The 19,577-nt window shown below is 52.5% G+C and overlaps 1 protein-coding gene across 1 annotated transcript; it reads right to left on the bottom strand.

Moving 5' to 3' along the window:
* Positions 1 to 2,684: 2,684 nt before the first annotated feature.
* LRRC15 (leucine rich repeat containing 15) lies at positions 2,685 to 4,730 on the bottom strand. Its single transcript, XM_012448984.2, has one exon. The coding sequence runs from the start codon at positions 4,728 to 4,730 to the stop codon at positions 2,985 to 2,987; it is 1,746 nt and encodes a 581-aa protein (XP_012304407.2). The 3' UTR covers positions 2,685 to 2,984.
* Between the last annotated feature and the right edge of the window lie 14,847 nt (positions 4,731 to 19,577).

Below are 19,577 nucleotides of genomic sequence, written 5' to 3' on the forward strand. Positions count from 1 at the left end.
GTCACCAGCGGGTAGAGGCGGCACTCATACCACAGGGGTGCTGTGAGGGCCAGAGGAGAATCCATGTACAGTGCTTTGAGGAGTATCTGTGCACAGTAAGCACTTTTTAAAAATAGTGGTTCTGATTGGCTTTTCTCCAACACTGACTCATGGCTCCCACTCCAGATGGGCGTGGGACTGTCAAGGAGGGGAAGAGCGCACTGAACTCTGTACCCTACTCCAGCTTTTTGGGGGATCAGCCCGTTCATTCCAGACCTGAGAATTGAGCAAATGCATCATCCTGTTGGAAAGGAGACTCCACCCAGCTTTTCTAGGAGCTCCCCAGCCAGACAACATGGCGCGGAGAGGTTGAAGGGCCCGCAGAGGAAAAGGAGGCCCAATGGCTCCATCCAGCCACTCTGATGGGAGAAAGGAAGAGTCAAGAGGTTCACAATAAAGGGGCCCCCAGCCCTCACCGAGGGTGCTCCTGGGTGGCGTCATCTGAGGACAGCAGCCCTCAGGTCAGCCTCTGGGCTGGAGAGGAAGATACTCCAATGTCATGGCTACTGACGGGAATACCCAGAGGTTCTGGGCTAAGATTGGCAGGGCCCACCAGGTGAGGAGGTTCCCCAACTCTCTCCAGCCCTGGCCCACTTGTGCCTATGCACAAAGGCAGCTGGAGCCCACTCACAGGAGCACCCAGCAGGTCTGGAGACAAGGAACGTGGGAAAACCCATGCTTCCTGTAGAGGGGAAAGGGCCAAGCTGCCCCTGTCGGCCCCAGGCCCACACAGGCCCCCATCAGCGAGTGATGCTCACATGCCAGGCACTTCCTGTTGCCCCTGGCAACCCTTGGTGCAGGTCCTCCAGGTACTACCAATAGTTTGGAAATGCCTTGGAGACCCAGATTTGCCTTGGGGAGATGACATCTCTTGACTCTGACAGGCCTCATCTCTCCTAGATTCCCTGGGACAGGGAGTGAAAAGCTAGAGTGCACTAGTGTTTGCAAATGTCCCTCTGGACACTTTTTGTGCTGGAACTGGAAGGGAAACCTGGTCAGCACTGTGCTATTGTGGCCCTGGGGGATGTCACAGGTGTCTTGTGGAGCAGGGGAACTAATAAAAACCGATCAGGATTGGTGGTGGATTTCCAAATCCCAGCAGAGTAGGCGGAATTTCTTTCCTGGGCAGGCCTGGAGACCCTAAAGTCTCCATTTCACCGTTTTTACTTCTAAACTGGTGGGCCAGTTGTCCAGAGAAAGACACACGTTGACATGAGCATAACTTCTTGAGCGGCACTTGAATATGTGTGTAGCAGGAAGATGGGAGAAGGCAGGCATTCCTGTGGCTATGACTCCTGGAGAATAACCCTGGAGCAAACAACTCAACTCCTAACAGATCACATGCAGGAGGAGCTCCAGGGAGCCCCGAGACCCAGTGTGACCCTCGGCGTACCCCAGTGTTGCCTGCTGTGAGATTCTGAAGTTTAGCTGCTAGCTGACTGTGATGTTGATGGAGAATTTTACCGCATTAGAAAGAGGCTGGGTTCCATTACACTTGGTTTTCAATTAAAGGAGCCCATCTCTGAGCTATTTCACTGCCCCTAAGTGAAGAATGAAAATTAAAAACAGATACAGGCATATCATGCCCATAAAAGGCTCCAGGCGGAGGGGCCTCCAATGAGCTGCATGCAGACAGCTTGCTGGCAGAGAAGGGGGCGTGGCTGCACAGGACTCTGCTGTCAGGATGCTTCTGACCTGGCCAGCCAGGGTGCCATGGTCTCAGGATCTCCAGATTTAATAAAATCTCCCGGTTCAGGCCAGAGTCTCCCATCCTGTCCACACCCACGTATTCTCCTCCACCCCTGGCCACTGGGCTTTTATGCAGGCTGGCTGTGGGAGGGGGCATCCTGGCTCACAGGAAGCAGGTCCTAGGTTAGTCCCTCTCCAGAAGCCCCCATCTCCTCTGGGAAAAGCCCGGGATGGGGGATATTTGTGGTGCTCTGTGTCTTGGTCTGGATGCTGATTACACAGGTGTATTCGGTTTGTGACAGTTCACCAAGCCTCACACTATCATGTTCCCACTTTTCTGTACATATACTTCAATTACAAATGTTAAAAAGAAAACTCTAGGGGTGAATACAAGAACCCCCCAGGCACCAGATTTCTTTCTCTATCCAGTACCAATAAGCTGATTTTAATGTTTTTAGGAGTCCAAAATCCAATATAATTTTATTCCTTAAAGGGCTAAACTTTTCAAAGCAAAGTTTGCAGTTCGGAAAGATCCTTCTCTAAAAGCCTGAACTTGCTGTGCTGGGGTCTTTCTTTTCCAGATGAAAATCACAAGAGAGATGCTGATTTCGGCTCTGTCTCCAGGAACTGAGCGGCATGACTTTCCTTCTCTCTTCCATAGCGTCCTCAAAGCCAGGCTGCTTGGCGGCTCTTAAGAAACCAATTAAATGGTTAGAAGTCTTCTGTGAGGAGAGAACTCACCCTGCCTTCAGGAGCAGAAAATCAAGCGGAGAACTTTCATTTGAGGGGACGTGCTGGGTCAAGCCACAGCACAAACAAGAGGAAGAAAAGAAGGGAAATCAACTCACGTAATACTTAGAGGAGAGGGACTATTTTGGCGGAGAACTATTCCCACGAAGTGAGCAGGCTGTGGACTGAGTCTACAGAGGCCAGGAAGGGGCCTGGGCGCAGGGAAGGTGGTCCTTGGAGGACAGGTGGGGAGGATTTGGAGGAGGAGTCCTCTTGAAGGAAGCCCAGGGGTGTGAATCAGAAATCCCCAGGGCTTTTGCCATGGCCCGTTGGATATTCCAGATTGTAGGAGGGTCTGGCATGACATGATTCTCTACAGGAGAATCAGGAAGAGGTAGGCACACCTTTCTCTAGGGTCAGAGAGAGCAATCATGGGAAAGCTCCGTAGACCCAGGAGTGGAAGCGGAAAGATGAAATTCCCAGGTCCTCCAGTTCCATCATTCCCAGCCCTGCTCCAGCCTGCCTCTTTAACACTCATTGGGTGCCTTCATCTGCATCAGGACCGCTTGGCTTCTCTTCTTGCAGCAGCAACAGCCGATGCAGGCAGCCAGGGAGCAGGCCAGGGCAGCAATGCCAATTACAATAGCGGCAATGGCCATCCCGCTCTGGGCCTGGGTCATACCCCAAACGCTGCGGTCATCAGTGACCTGAATGGTAGTCAGATCAGTGTAGTCTTCCACAGAGCTGGTTAACTCAGTGGTAGAAGAGATGGATGTGGTGTCAGGGTAACTGGGTGTGTCTGGGTACCATGGCGTTTCTGGGTAACTAGGCACCTCGGGGACATGGACGCTGGGAACGGCAACGTTGACATTGATGATAATGAGGGATTGGCCTCGGACGTTGGCTGGGCTGAAACACACAGGTAGAGTGTCCGTCCCTAACCTAGGCTGGTTGAGCAGGAGCCAGCTGCGGAGCGGAAGGATGTCTGAGTCACACCTCCAGGGATTGTCGTACAGCCGCAGCTCACACAGTTTCCCCAAGTGATCGAAGATGCCGAGGGGCAAGTTCTCCAGCTGGTTGTTCTGCAGCTGGATGGTCATGAGGCCATTGACGTTGGCGAAGATATTCCCTGGGAGCTGTCTCAGGCGGTTGTTCTGCAGGGAGATGTTCTGCAGATTGGCCAACATGCGGAAGACGTTCCCGTCCAGGTCCTGCAGCGCGTTGGTGTGGAGGGACAGTTCTCGAAGCTCCGTGAGCCCGTTGAAGGCACCTGGGGAGATGAAGCTGATCTGGTTGCGGCTAAGGATCAGGACCTGCAACTGGTGGAGGTTGCTGAAGACATTGTCAGGTAGAGAAGTGATGTGGTTGTCATAGAGCCAAAGCTCCCGCAGGTTGGGCATGGGCCCGAAGATCCCCGGAGAGAGCTCCTTCAGGGAATTGCCAAAGAGAGTAAGGCGGTTGAGCTGGGGCAGCTGCATGAAGATGCTGGGCGGCAGCTGGGAGATGTGGTTGTTGGACAGATAGAGCCTCTGGAGGTTGTGGTTGTTGTGGAAGAGACCGGGAGAGAGCAGCCCGATCTGGTTCTGCTGCAGAGCCAGTTCCTGGAGGTTGACAAGCCCATCGAAAGTGCCCATGGGGATATCCGTGAGCCTGTTCTCATAGAGCCGGAGGACCTCCAGGTTGCCCAGGTGCTGGAAGACCCTGGGTGAGATGTGGGTGAGGCTATTCTTGCCCAGATTGAGCTTCGTGAGTCCCACCAGGGGGTCGAAGACTCCATCGGGGATGTATTCCAGGTGGTTGCCATGCAGCTGCAGCTCCCTGAGGTTGCTGCACTGGGCGAAATGTGCCGGCTGGATCTGCACCAGCTGGTTACTGGACAGAAGCAGTGACTCGAGGCTGTCCAGGCCCTGGAAGAGACCGACGGGCAGAACCCGAAGCTTGTTGTTGGCGAGGCTGAGATAGCGCAGGGAGCCCAGGTTTCGGAAGGCGCTGGGCATGATGCGTGACAGGTCATTCTTCTCAATCCTCAGCGCGATGAGGGCTGAGATGTTGAGGAACGGGGACTCGTTGAGTTCGGTGATGTGCGTGTTGAGGATCTGCAGGCTCATGGCATTCCAGGGCAGAGGGGTGGGCACGGCTACAATGCGTGCCCCGGTGCACTCCACCTGGGAGGCTCTGGAGCAGGTGCACTCGCTAGGGCAGCCATAGTAGGCCAGCCCTGTACCCCAGGCATGGCAGCCCACCAGCAAAAGGAGATAATGCTTCAGTGGCATGGCCTCTGCAAAGGGAGAGAGCACACGTTAGTCAGGGTCCCCTAGCTGACACTGGCACGTTTTAAGCCAACATCAACTTGCAGTGCCAACACTGGCTTGGCTTTGAATCTCATCATCACATGCTGAACTCACGCTCCCTGCGCTCTGGCTAGCAAGCCTCTGCGCCCTAGCCCCTGCCTTTCTACTTCCATGCCTTTGCTCGGGCAATTCTCCCTACCTGGAGTGCTCCTTGTCCTCATGCCATTTTTTCCCATGCTTCCAACTCCAACTTCAGTGCAGTTACCTTTAGGACACTTCCCAGCTTCCGTGAGTCAGGATCAGTTACCCTTCCATGAAGTGGTCTTCCCAGTCTCCATCACTGGGCATGCCACGGTGGCCTTGTATGGCATTCAGTGTGTCCCTGTCTGTCTCCTTCCCCAGCCAATAAGCTTTCCAAAGACAGGGAGTTCATCTTTCATCCCTACAGATTCCTTAGGGCAGGAACTGTATCTTATCCATCTCTGTATCCCTCATATCATCTGAATGTGCTGGTACCAAGTATCAGCTTGGCTGGGAGACCCCCACCCAGGCAGTGCTGAAGGTAATGAGAGGCAAAGTGGGTCTATCCGGGGCGCCAACCGCCTTCCAAGCTGAGAGCCTCAGGGGCTGCCAGCATTCCAGGCTGAAGGCCCCCAGCAGATTCTGATCCACGTAGTTATCCTCTCTGAACAGGTGATTATTGCCAACAAACAGGTGTTCTGTATTTTCTCATGACACAAAAATGTACCAAGTAGGCAGCTGTTGCCTGCTCACTACTGATTACAGACAAACTAAGAGGTATTCTCCACAAGGGAGCCCCGGGGGCAGAGTAAACTTAATATTTCTCAACATGCTGGTTAAACACAGCCTCGTCAGGCAGAACACGGAGGCAATGAGAACAAATAAATAGGGCTGAACCTGGGGGAAGATGACGAGGCCACAAACATGGTAGCCTGCTGGGAGGTGCAGCAGCAGCAGCACAGTAAGGACCACAGAGTTAGGATCTGCCCGAAAGACGAATGGTAGCAGTGGAAGCAGCTCTTCCTCGCCCTCGCCTGGTCCTGCCCTGCCCAGCCCATCACCACCAACCATCGCTTAGCCCTTTGTTAACTCTTTCACGTGTGCTTCCTCTTGGTTTCATTCAAACCACCCTCCCAGTAAGGGGAAATGACATGTCTGCACCACGTCCTGCCTTGCTGGGAAAGGCTGCTATGGCTTAGCCAATGCCTGGAGCCAGCCTTGTGGGTATAAGTCCCGATTTCCACAGGAAACGTTGGGTGAGTCCTTGAGTGAGTTGCAGAAAACCAACGAGATGTACTTTGAGCTAAAACGTGGTAGGTCAGGCGTGGTGATGAGCTGGCAATGGGGGCAGATGCAGGGAAATGTCGGTGTTTGAAATCACTGATGACAATGACATATATAAATGTGTGTGTGTGTGTGTGTGTGTGTGTGTGTAATGTAGAGATATGGGACATAGGTGCTGGTCTCTATATGAATATTTAACGACCACTAACAGTTTCACCTTGAATGAAGCTTGAAGCCTCCAAGCTTCAGCTCCCTCGTCTGTGAAGAGGGGATGGTGACTCCCGTCCCGCTCTTGGGCTGTTGTGAGGAGTGAATGACTGGGGAAGGGATGCGAGGCCATCCCCAGCAGTGCTGTGCAAACGCGGGCCGTTGTTCCATGCTTATCCACAGCATGGACCCTACAGACTCCTGAAATCAGGGGGGCCTCAAAGTGCTTCTTGTCTTGGCATTGTTAGTCACGAGACTGAAGATTTCTGTGTATAAGCGAGACTAGCTCCAACTTCCACCAAAGGTTCAAAGGGCTCTGAACTCCTGGAAAATTCAGCCATCACTGCTGGCCACGCATTCCCATCACTTTATGGGGATGCAAGAAGCAAGGAAAGGTTTCTGAGCTTAAAGCCCAGGTCTCCAGACCCCTACGGAAGTACTTTGAGTGTTAATGCTGTGTCACCCTTTCGATGAGCAAAAATCCTGAGTCAGAGGAAGGAATTTCAAATCATGGCGTAGAAGGCATCAATGGCTGGGTGAAAAGGGTATTTCTCTGGTCTCTCTTTGTGATCCTGAACTCATGGGGTCCGGAGCCTGGCCCACATCTCAGAATAACCCAGGCTTCCCAATTTGGCCTCAGCCCCACGTACCCCTTCCCTGCACCCCAACAAGCTTACTCTGAGATAAAAACCTAAGCCCATTCCCCAACCACACAGACCGTGATGTTTCACTTGTTCACAGCCCATGCAAGCCCCAACTTGTTATACTTTTGCATTAAGAACTTGACTAAGTATATAGAACAATAGAAAACAGAAAGGAAAAAGAATACATTGGCCAGCGGCATCTAGATGCAAAGGAATGGGGCCAGATTATGCTAGGGACACATCTAAAAAAAATAAACATATAGAGAAATGTCAGGTCCAGAACCTGAAAACAGAAAGCGAGCTGCCTAAACAGACTGCACAGAAAAAGGGGCTTAATATTCACCCTATGAGAAGACTTAGGGCTTTTCACTAACGATAACAAAGAAAGAAAGCTGCCCACAAAAGCTAGTGTGGTCTGAGACTGAATTAATAGAAGTATCACATGTGGAAAAAAGGAGGTGATGGTCTCATCCTACACTTTCCTGACGTGGCCACACTTGCAGTGCTGGGCTCAGTTCCACTCTGAACTTCAAGAAGCCTAATGACAAACTGGCCTCCTGAAGAATTCTAGAGGATGGTGAGGGAGTCTAGGAAGCAGAACATCTGAGCATCCATGGAAGAAACTGTGTCAGCATCCTGACATGGTGAGAAAAAAATTAAATTAAAATTAAAATTGTGGAGCTGTGGATGAATAAATGACCAGATGAAGAGATGCTGTGAAGAGTCCACAATCACTTTCCTAGCATCTCTGAATGGCTGCTATGGCATCCAGAAAGCAGCCTAGCTCAGTGTGGCTCCAGAGGTCAGACAAGTGCAGAAGTTACAGAGTAGCGGATTTCAGTTCATCACCGAAGACAGCCTATCCAGAGTCAAAATGGGCAAACTCACAGAGGGAGTAAGCTCCCTGTCACTGGAAGCAATCAAGCAGAGGCTAAAGCAACCACTTGGTAAGCAAGCAGTAGAGAAGATTCCCACACCTGGGAGGGTATTGGACTGGAAGACAACTAGTTTCCTGTCCATTCCTAAGATCTTAGAATTCTAAGGCTGAGTTCCAGGGCACGAATACACCATCTGTTCACCAAGGCAATGGTGCCTGTGCTCTTAGGGGTCTGTGTGGACAGGCGTGGGTATTTGCCCATCTCTTTGGTGTAAGGGTATGTGAGATATTTACTGCCTGGGCTGACATACAAAAGGTGGAGCTTGAAATTGCTCCCAGAGACAAGCTAGCTGGCGCTTATATTTAATGTACGCTCACATACCCAGCGTGCTTCAAAATGATGTCACAGCCCAAGTGTCAGAGACTAAATTAAGTACCCATCACCTGGCCAGCCAGGGCAATCTCGAGTTTCCCCATCTATAACTGACAGTGTAGAATGAGGCACCCTCTACTCATTTTTTTTTTTTTTTTTTGAGACGGAGTTTTGCTTTTGTTACCCAGGCTGGAGTGCAATGGCGCAATCTCGGCTCACCGCAACCTCTGCATCCTGGGTTCAAGCAATTCTCCTGCCTCAGCCTCCCAAGTAGCTGGGACTACAGGCTCGTGCCACCAGGCCCAGCTAATTTTTGTATTTTTAGTAGAGACAGGGTTTCACCATGTTGACCAGGATGGTCTCAATCTCTTGACCTCGTGATCCACCCGCCTCGGCCTCCCAAAGTGCTGGGGTTACAGGCGTGAGCCACCACGCCCGGCCCCCTCTACTCATCTTTATGTGGCTTTCTCTGTGTCAGTTGGAGAGGGACATCAAGCCAGCCCAGGAAGGGCTTGTGCCAGGGGAAGGTGCCTCTTGGCCTGGGAGGAGTGCAGAGATAATTCCCTGTGGGAACAGGGCCACCCCTGTCTAAAATGGACCACACTCAGCACGACAAATATTGCAAGAGTTTGCAGATTTTCCTCTTGATAATCCTCACATCTCGTTGGGCATGGTGGTCCACGCCTGTAATCCCAGCACTTTGGGAGTCTGAGGCAGGTGGATCACGAGGTCAGGAGTTCAAGACCATCCTGGTCAACATGGTGAAACCCTGTCTCCACTAAAAATACAGACAAATTAGCCAGGTGTAGTGGCGCGTGCCTGTAGTCCCATCTACTCGGGAAACTGAGGCGGTAGAATTGCTTGAACCCAAGAGGCAGAGACTGCAGTGAGCCAAGACCATGTCATTTCACTCCAGCTTAGGCAACAGAGCGAGACTCTATCTCAAAAAAAAAGGCCGGGCACGGTGGCTCATACCTGTAATCCCAGCACTTTGGGAGGTCAAGACCAGCGGATCATGAGGTCAAGAGACCAGGACCATCCTGGCCAACATGGTGAAACCCTGTCTCTACTAAAAAAAATACAAAAAATTAGCTGGGTGTGGTGGCACGCTCCTGTAATCCCAGTTACTTGGGAGGATGAGGCAGGATAATCGCTAGAACCTGGGAGGTGGAGATTGCAATGAGCCGAGATCTCGCCACTGCACTCCAACCGGGGACAGAGTGAGATTCTGTCTCAAAAAAAAAAAAAAAAAAAACCCTCACATCTGCAAAGCCGACCCCAGCACCACACACCATAGTTTCCTGTTTTCCAGCACTTTTGACTGCTGTGGCTGGCGTCCACTGCTCCACAGGACCTCCAAAGAGCCCATCTCAAAGCCAGCTGCAAAGCCCTCAGGGGAGGGAGGGGCCACAGAACCGGGGCTGACGGCTGGGCCCGTGGGTTTTCAGCATGTGATGCCAGCTCTCGCAGTGGCCACAGCCTCTAGAAGCCCAGCACATGGAAGCCTGATAGCCCACGCTGCCTGGTGCCGCTTGGCAGCTGTGACAGGTGGCAGTTAAAGGGCCACAAAGCTGCCCTAATTATAACTTCTCCCAGGCAGCCAAGAGCTGATTGGGAGCATCCTCAATCACTTCAGTGACTCAGTCCAGCCCCTGTCCAGCTCCTGGGAAGTGGGGATTGCCTGGCGTCTATCACTGGCCCATGAAGTTGGCAAGCAGAGCAGACAATCCGAAGGACAGCCTGACAGCTCACCTGGGCTCCGACGCAGTCCCTCCCCGTGAGCAGAAGCGCACCAGCCAGGGCGCTCCAGCTTCGGGCCTCAGCAGAAGCACCGTGACTCACGACCAAACGCATAATTAGCCTCGAAGCCCTGGGCTTTGTTGGTTGGTGAGTTGGGACGTTGTTGGTTTAATACCATCGTTCACATTCCCTGAACATGAGATTCCCTGGAAGGAGACTCCTTTTTTTGAGATGGAGTCTCACTCTGTTGCCCAGGCTGGAGTGCAATGGTGCAATCTTGGTTCACTGCAACCTCCGCCTCCCGGACTCATGCGATTCTCCTGCCTCAGCCTCCTAAGTAGCTGGAATTACAGGCACACACCACCACACCCAGCTGATTTTTGTATTTTTAACAGAGACCATATTGCCTAGGCTGGTCTTGAACTCCTGACCTCAGGTCATCCACCCACCTCGGCCTCCCAAAGTGCTGGGATTACAGGCATAAGCCACCGCACTCAGCTGACCCCTTATTTTAATGCCACAGAGCAAAACTTTTGGACGGATCCTGGAAGACCAAATCAATGTTCTATTCTGATTAACTCTACGTTGAAGTGCGAGCTTAGGTACATTCTCCAGGCCTCAATTTCCCCTGCAATAAAGACTTCCAAGGGCCCTGGGAGCTCTGCTACCTTCTGATGTGAGGCAGGAAGGAAATTTGGCCTGAAGCCCCTCATTCTCCTCATCTTATCTTCCCCGGTGTAAGTGCCAGACCTCCAGCAGGGCCGCCTGGCCTGGCTCCAGCTTCATGCGGAGGCTTGAGGAATTCATGCCCATCTTTTCGGGCCCACCTGCCTCCAAGTTTCCCAGCCAGGGCAATCCCACTTAATAATCAGCACGTCCACACCTAGCCAATAGCCGCTCCATGGAACCCAGGGGCTGGGAGGGGCCTCTGGGAGCCTCTGGTCCTTCCCCCTCCCAATGTACCTGGGGAAACTGAGACCCAGAGAGGGACTGTCTCTCCCTGGCCTCTGCCATCTCCCCACAGAGCGCTGCCCAGTCATGGCCTTGAATGCAGAGAGATGTCACCCAACCAGCCTGAGGGCTTCCGAGGAAGATGCCAGGCTGGGAGCTGCCAGGGGTTGTCCCCGCTGCCCACACCCGGTGCTGTCCTCAAGCATGCACTCACTGGGTCTCGGGCCAGTGGGTCTGCCTGAGAGGCTTGGCCTGAAGCTCAGGCCTCAGTGCCTCCAGACCTCCCCATCTCACCAAACATCGCCTCTCCTGGAGCACCACATAAAATCGCCTAGCTTGTTTAATAGAACTGACCTCATAGCGTTGCTGCTGTGAGGATTACATGAGTTGATGCATGGGAAACACTTAGGTGAATTCTTGGCACAAAGTGAGGACCCAATAAATGTTAGTGACGATTGTTATTTTTGTTGTTGGGTAAAAAATCTCTGGAGACTCCACCCACAGAGATCCTGATCCCTAGATCTTGCTGGGGCCCAGGATTCTGCATGTTTTACAAACTTCCCAAGTGACTCCGATGCAGGAGTCCACAGAACGTGCTCAGAGACACCACGTGAGTCCACAGAACACTCTCAGAGACACCACGTGAGTCCACAGAACGTGCTCAGAGACACCACGTGAATCACACAGAACGTGCTCAGAGACACCACGTGAGTCCACAGAACATGCTCAGAGGCACCACGTGAATCACACAGAACGTGCTCAGAGACACCACGTGAGTCCATAGAACATGCTCAGAGACACCACGTGAGTCCATAGAATGTGCTCAGAGACACCACGTGAGTCCACAGAACACTCTCAGAGACACCACGTGAGTCCACAGAACGTGCTCAGAGACACCACGTGAATCACACAGAACGTGCTCAGAGACACCACGTGAGTCCACAGAACACGCTCAGAGACACCACGTGAGTCCACAGAACACGCTCAGAGACACCACGTGAGGTCTAGACCAGCTGAGAACCCAGACTTGGACTGACCACTGAGAATAAGAGAACCCCAAAGCAGGGAGGTCCTGCCACAGGCCTGGCCCCATCCCTCTATCAATATTTCTCTCAGTGGCCGCTTCTGCATCCCCATCAGGAACTGCAGTTTGTGCTGAGTTGAACCTGCTAATAGAACCTGCTTCCAGAAACGGTACTTAGAGCCTGGAGCATCAGAGGTGCCAGGGCTTTCTGAGTGCATCTAGTCAAACATCTGCTCATTTTGTAGTTAGGAATGCTGAGGGGAGGGAGGAGGGAAGTTGCCCAAGGTCACACAGTCTATTGGAGACTCCTGATACCCAATCAGGGCCCCTAACCACGGATCTTGGCGAACCCCTGAACCTCATCACCAGGATTTGGGACCTTGCCAACCACATGCCTGGCAAGGCCTGGGATTGGGGTGGAGGTGGCTTTGCACCCTCCAGCTTAAATCAGCTGAGGCTCATGCAATCCACCTTCCCCCGTACAGCATGATTCACCAAGGACAAGTGCTTCTCCCAACTACCAGGCTGCTGGGTTCAGGGGTTTCTTCTTTAAGGCTGCTATGATGCTGGTGTTTGTTCAATTTCACCTGAGTCTCCTGGAGGACTGTAGGGAAGGGACACAGGGGTCACCAAAAGGGGTTGACCCCTGTAATCTCAACAACAAGCTGGAGATGGAATCAGGGCTGGAGAAGGATTTGTGATGAAGGGTGTGTGGATTTGAAATTGGCACAGCTGCACCTTTACCTGTGTCTCTGCTCAAATGTAGAGACAGGACCTGCGGCCAAGGTCACAGGCCGCTGATTTGGGAATACTCTGTCCCAAACAGAAAGCATCCTTGAACTCCAAGGCAAGACTGGCCACACCCTCATCCTCCATCTTGATCAAGTGGTGACCCCCATCTCTCATGGCCCTGCAAAGCCAAAATGTAGTTCCTTGTCTTAAAAAAAGAAAATCAGTTAAAAAGCACGATTCCTTTCCAGCCCTTCTGTTGAGGAGCCTCCCAGGTTTGACTTCCTGCAGAGGCCAGAGCAGGGCTGTCATTAGCCTGGCAAGGGTAGCAGGAGAAACTGACAAACCGCCCAGCACAACAGGGAGAACTGCCCCAAACGGGCTTTGATGAGCACAGCCACGGTCTACAAACAGCCCTTTTCTCAGGCTGGCACCCGAAGTAGACAGAAATGGATCAGCCCCCAATCAAAGCATCTGGAAGCAGTTTCTAATTTCTGAGTCCCAAAGCCAAGAGAGGCCATGAAATCTGAAGAGGCAGTGACTATTCTGTGGTCAGGATTTAGGGCAGCAAATTGCCATGTGTGATCACAATCTGCTTACTGGCAGGGCTGAGTCGGGACAGCTTCTCTCCCATCTCTTCTCATTTCTCCATAGCTGGACCTACTTCCAGTCTCGCCTCGCCACCCCCCTCCGTTTACTGAGCAAGCCAAGGTAGCGTTCCCGAGCCCTGGGAAGAACTTCCCATGCCCTGACTTTCTGCAGAATCTATCCAGAACTTGCCCCTGGCCCCAACCCCCTTCACAAGCCTGCCTCATCACTGCTGACCCCGCCCAGCTGACTCAAGACCACAGGCAAATTGGACTGTCTGGCCCTGAATTTACCCCAGATGTTCAATGTATGCAGAATGAAGGAAGTGCCAGCCGTTAGACAACTTCTAAATTAAGGAGCCAGTGGCAACAACGCATCTGAGAGCTGCCGGAGATAAAGTGATGTATCCCAGATAACCCCAGAGGAGAGGCTGGTGCATGGCAGACAGGCACCTGGCACCTGTGGCGGGAGCACACGTGTCATCCCAGAAAGAGTGCAGCTGCACTGAGGTGATGCATTGGACCCGGGAGGTGGAATGGCCCTTGAACTTTGGCAGGGGTGGAAGACGCCAGAAAGTTCTGGTGTCTCACAGTTGGTTTCTTGGCCCCAGGTCTACCTTTGAACGGAGACACAGGTCAAGGCACAGCCATTATAATTTCAAATCCACACCTCCTCATCACAAATCCGTCTCCAGCCCTGACTCCCTGCTCAAAGCTGCCAGGCTCCATGGAGGCCCACACTTCCAGCGGGAGAGAAGTGAAACTCCAGCATAGTGTCCCGTAAGCCATCTGGTTAGGGCCTGAACAATGCTGAGCCTACGTCTGAATTCCACATTGGAACTGCAAACCAGGGGCTGGCACATCGGCTTGCAGCAATTATCCGTCCATGCAGAGAAGACAGCTCTCTTGCCTGGGCAACCCCCATGAAGGAAGGTCTTGGACAGACCCAAATGCAGGGCAGACCGCTGGCGGCCACCATGGTCAGTGCCGGGAAAGACGGCACAGGCTCAAATAATCTGAACTTTAAAAAGAAAAGTTCTTCCCCCAGTGGATCTAGATTCCAGAAAGGTGAATCCAGGGACAAGGGGGGTGATAACCGAGTTCACTTTCAGCCCATTGTGCTGGTCTCAGACATCTCAGCAGCCCAGGTTGACATCACGAGGTGGTAAGGGCAAGGGGCATAAGAAGCTGTTGAGGCATCAGCAGAGGGGCTGGTGGTCCTGGTGTCCAGGCGGGGAGGGAGACCGGCTTGCACCCCTCCAGCGCAGGCTTCTCCTAGCCCTGTCCCGAGAGCACCACAGGCACACGTCAGCCCTGCCCCTTCTGGGGTCTCCCAAGGGAGCAGGTTCAGCAGAAATGGGAGGGGGGTAGCCGGGGCCCTCTAAGCAGGGAGGAGGGAGGGGGGTGGCTCACCTACTTACCAGCAGCTCGGCACCCGCTGGGGACAAGAGGGAGCCTGAGAGGAGGAGGAGGGAGGGCTCAAGGCTGCAGCATGAGTGTGGCTCGCCTGGGCTGTCCCGGTATTTAAACTATCCCAGGCATGAGTCACTGCAGAAGGCAGTGTCAGCCCTGTGAGGGGGGCCTTTGGGCCATAGTGCAGCATCTGGATGTCCCAGGCTGGCATTACAGGGACACACAGCTGGCATCTCTAAGTGTAAAGGGTTTGCTTCAACCATGTTTAAAAACTCAGGATGCCTTTTCCCCTTTCCTTCTTTCCCCCAGTGTTTCTTTTGGATCCCTTCGCTGCATCGGCCACCGTGAGAGGGGAGTGTATAAGGACCCCACAACCCCTCTCTGACTGTGGACCCCTGCTGCCCTGCCCGCCCAAGGAGACAAGGACCCCCGAGACGGGGTGGGGGCAGGACTCGGGGCACTTCTTTGCTCCTGGAAGTATTGGCAAGTGCTTCTCCCTGTGGCTCTAGAAAACTCATTCATTCTTCTCTTTCGTTTTCATTTTAAACTTTTTATTTGGCAATGGCTTTAAATTTACAGACAATTAACATGATTCACCTGTTAACATTGTGGAAGAAGCATACATTTTAGATTCTAAGGAAAAATATAATTAAGACCACTGTGTCGCCCCTAAAAACAGCGTTTCCGATTTCCTTGTGACACTGGGGTCTATGCCATTACTGGTGCTCGGAGAGATGCAGCCACACATATCTATGGCCTGGGGATGGGCAGTTGAGGGGCATATTTGGGCATGAGGAGTTTCCCTATGCCCTTCACCTCTGCATTATAGCCCACACCCTGCGGCCCTGTCTGCCCCCTTCCCCAGGGGCGACAAAAGTGTTTCTATTTGTGGTGTCCCCAAAAGGGCCTGGGAAGAGGATACAGGAGTCGTAGTTAGAGGGGTGGGGAGGCTTCCAAACCCTGGCTTCTCCTCCGAGATGGAGCCTCAACAAGGCCTGAGCTGCCCCAGGCTGAAGCCACCCTGCCCTTCCCTGGCTCGGTTTACCCTCTCAGCTAAGTGGGGAGAGTGATATTTACACACAGTGCCTCATGGAGTGCCAAGAGGCTTAATTAATATTTGCACTGTGCTTTGAGAGCTTCGATGAAAGGAAGATATAAAAGTGCACAGTGTTATTACTGAAATAGTTGCTTGGGTGGCTTGCCATGGTCAAGACCTGCAGCCTGAATCATGCCACATTATTCTTCACCGTGGCACCGTGATTCAGAGCCAGAAACAAAAAGTATCTTGTCCATTAAATAACAGGAGCCCAGGAGGGGCAGGCACTGTTTGGAGTGGCCCCACACAGCTCCCAGCCCCATCCCGTCACCCATCAGCCTTGCTCCCACGTGGAATTTTTGGAACCCAAAGATCATGAGGTCAGGAGATCGAGACCATCCTGGCTAATATGGTGAAATCCCGTCTATACTAAATATACAAAAAATTATCTGGGTGTGGTGGCACGTGCCTGTAGTCCTAGCTAATTGGGAGACTGAGGCAGGAGAATTGCTTGAACTCAGAATCTTTGACACCAAAGATTCCACATGGAGAACACCTTCCCTCTTACTGCCCTGGTCCCCTGATGTCCCCAAATCAGGGTCTTTAACTTTCTTGCCATAGAACCTGCAAGAATGAAACTGTCCCCTCTTTTCCTTCTTCCGTCCTCCCTAATCCTGGCACTCAGCCGCTCTGTGTCAGGAAGCGTGCTGGGAGTGCTGGACAGCACAGGGATGAATCGGCTGCATTTAAAGATGGATATTTGTGAAGCACCTGCTGTGAACCAGAGAACCCTTGGGTACCTCACTGCAGCTCTCCATCATTTCACCTCCGCCAGCTTTCTCCGCCTCACCACGTGACATTGGGAGGCAGATAATTCTTCATTGTGGGAGCGGTTCTGTGCGTTGCAGTAGGCGCAATGGCATACCTGGCCTCTGCCCTCTAGATCCCAGTAGTGTCCCCCGATCCGAAAGTTACAAACAAAATGTCTCTAGACACTGCCAAATGTCCCCAGGAAAGGGCAGTTTACACACACACACACACCCCACACTCATGGTTAAGAACTACTGATCTGCCAAATAGTCCTATGAGGGCAGTAATTACCCCCCTTTCATAGACAAGAAAACTGAGGCCCAGGCCAGTTAACTAATTTCCCCACAGCCATAGGCTAAGTGACAGAGCCCAGCATGTGGGCTCCACACTAACTGCACACCATTGGATCCTGTGCTCAGGCATACAACTACCATGGACTGAAGTATAGACTGGCGCAGAGCGGGGTTAGGGAGAGGATGGGAAGAGTGAGGTCACTGACAGACCCTTCCTCACGGCAAGCTTGAGAATGTGGGAGCATTTCAAGGGATGGGGCTGGGGTGTCATGCCGCAGGTGGCCTTAAAAGATGAGCAGGCTCAGCTGGACACGGTGGCTCACGCCCGTAATCCCAGCACTTTGGGAGGATGAGGCAAGAGATCCTGAGGTCAAGAGATCAAAACCATCCTGGCTAACAAGGTGAAACCCATCTCTACTAAAAATACAAAAAATTAGCCAGGCATGGAGGCGCACGCCTATAGTCCCAGCTACTTGGGAGGCTGAGGGAGGAGAATCACTTGAACCTGGGAGGCAGAGGTTACAGCGAGCCAAGATTGTGCCACTGCACTCCAGCCTGGGGGACAAAGTAACACTCTGTCTCAAAAAAAAAAAAAAAGAAAAAGAAAAGAAAAAAAGATGAGCAGGCTCCGGAAGGTAAGGGGAGGGGCAAAGGAAAACCATCCAGTCAGAGAGAGCAGGAGAGAGAATGTGGGCCTCACTGAGGACCGTGATGCTCCCTGAAGAGTGAGGTCCTCTGTAGGCGCTAAGGAGCCACCAGAAGTGTTGGAGGAGGAAGGGGCCCAGTTGGAGTCGTGCTGTAGGAAACGTGCTCTGGTGGGGTGTCCAGGCTTCACAGAGGATTCTCTCTGCCCTCGTGACAGCACTTGGGTTTCCACACAGCAACCAGGCCATGCAGGAAGGACCAGTTCCCCAGGCTGGGGGTGCCACAGAGGTCCGGCTGCAGGACTCTGGGCTTCCGCACAGTGAGACCCTCTCTTCCCCAGAGAAGCACGCCTTCTCCTCCAGAGGAAGCAAGGCAGCACCACTCAGCCCCCAAAACAGCTGCTGCAGTCCATAATGAGGGACGGGACATCTATCATTAGTGAAAGTAAAAGCCTGATTTACTACCCGCAGGCCCCGTAACCCCAGGGCTCACTTTCTAGCCCCCCTGGGAGAACCAGAAGAGCCAGGATTGCCCCAGGGCTTCCGGGAACTCTGCTGCCTACCACCCACGCAGGTGTCTCTTTTCTAGTTAACAAGCACAGAATCGGGCACTGGAGGCCGTGGGACCCAGCCTCCCTTCGGTGGGGGAAACCCCTGGGCAGCACCCTGGAGTTTGATCCCTGCTCAGTTCACATCAGGGATAGGGATGTTGTGACCACCCCATTATATCCCCTGGTAGAGCGGCAGAATAAAAAAGACGGAGAGGCCGGGTGCAGTGGCTCATGCCTGTAATCCCAGCACTTTGGGAGGCCAAGGCAGGTGGCTCACGAGGTCAGGAGATTGAGACTACCTTAACTAACACAGTAAAACCCTGTCTCTACTAAAAATACAAAAAAAATAGCCGGGCATGGTGGCGGGCGCCTGTAGTCCCAGCTACTTGGGAGGCTGAGGCAGAAGAATCGCATGAACTTGGGAGGTGGAGGTTGCAGTGAGCCGAAATCGTGCCACTGCACCCCAGCCTGGGCAACAGAGTGAGCCTCTGTCTCAAAAAATAAAAGATGGAGAATGCCTAGGGTGGGCAAGGATGACGGTGGGCTCACGCTCTGGTTGTTGGGAATATAAACTGGCAGAGCAATAGCTATCAGAATTCAAAAAGCCAGGCATGGTGGCTCACACCTGTCATCCCACTGACTGGGGAGGCTAGGCAGGAGGCCAGGAGTTCGAGATCAGCCTGGACAATATAGTAAGACCTCATCTCCTCAAAAAAGAAAGAAACTCGAAATGTATAAACCCCCACATACACAGACACGATGGTGCCAGACGTGCAAGCATGCTCCTGGCAGCACGGATGGTAACAGCAGATCAGCGCGAACAACTCAGATGTCTGCAAGACAATGACTGCGTGGACCATGAAAATCCATTCCAAACAGCCAGTTTTAAAAGATGAGACAGATACGTCTTTTCTTTTTTTTTTCTTTGAGATAGAGTCTTGCTCTGTCGCCAGGCTAGAGTGCAGTGGCAAGATCTTGGCTCACTGCTATCTCCGCCTCCCGGGTTCAAGCCTTTCTCCTGCCTCAGCCTCCCGAGTAGCCGGGTTTACAGGTGTGCACCACCACACCCAGCTAATTTTTGTATTTTTAGTAGAGACGGGGTTTCACCATGTTGGCCAGGATGGTCTTGATCTCCTGACCTTGTGATCTGCCTGCCTCAGCCTCCCAAAGTGCTGGGATTACAGGTGTGAGCCACTGTGCACCACTTGAGATAATACATCTTTATTTGCAGAAGAAAAATGTATCCAATATATTGAGCAAAAAAAAAGCAAGTTGCAGATTAATATAAATAATACAATTGCACTTACTGGTTTAAGAAAAAAAGACGTACACGTATAACTCCTCGGTTATACCTCAACATATGGGAAAGAGTTAAGAAAACAATCTATTTGTCAATCGTGATCACACAAAAACCCAGAAGATGGCACAAAACATCAGTTTTCCCACTGAATGGCCCTCGGTGTTCAGAGTTGGCCTCGGATGGGCATCCAGGGCTCTGGCCTCTGCCTGGTTCCCTCCCACCTCTCTGCTGTCCGGCCGGGTGCCCCTCCATCTGCTCTCCCCTCACGGCAGAAAAGGCCCCAAGGGGCAGCCAGTGGTTCCCAGCTCATTCCCAGGGTCCTGGCTGTTCTCTGAAGGAGGAATT

Source organism: Aotus nancymaae, unplaced genomic scaffold (assembly GCF_030222135.1).
Source record: "Aotus nancymaae isolate 86718 unplaced genomic scaffold, 86718_ANA_hifiasm-v0.15.2.pri h1tg000067l, whole genome shotgun sequence".
NCBI classification, from domain to species: Eukaryota; Metazoa; Chordata; class Mammalia; order Primates; family Aotidae; genus Aotus; species Aotus nancymaae.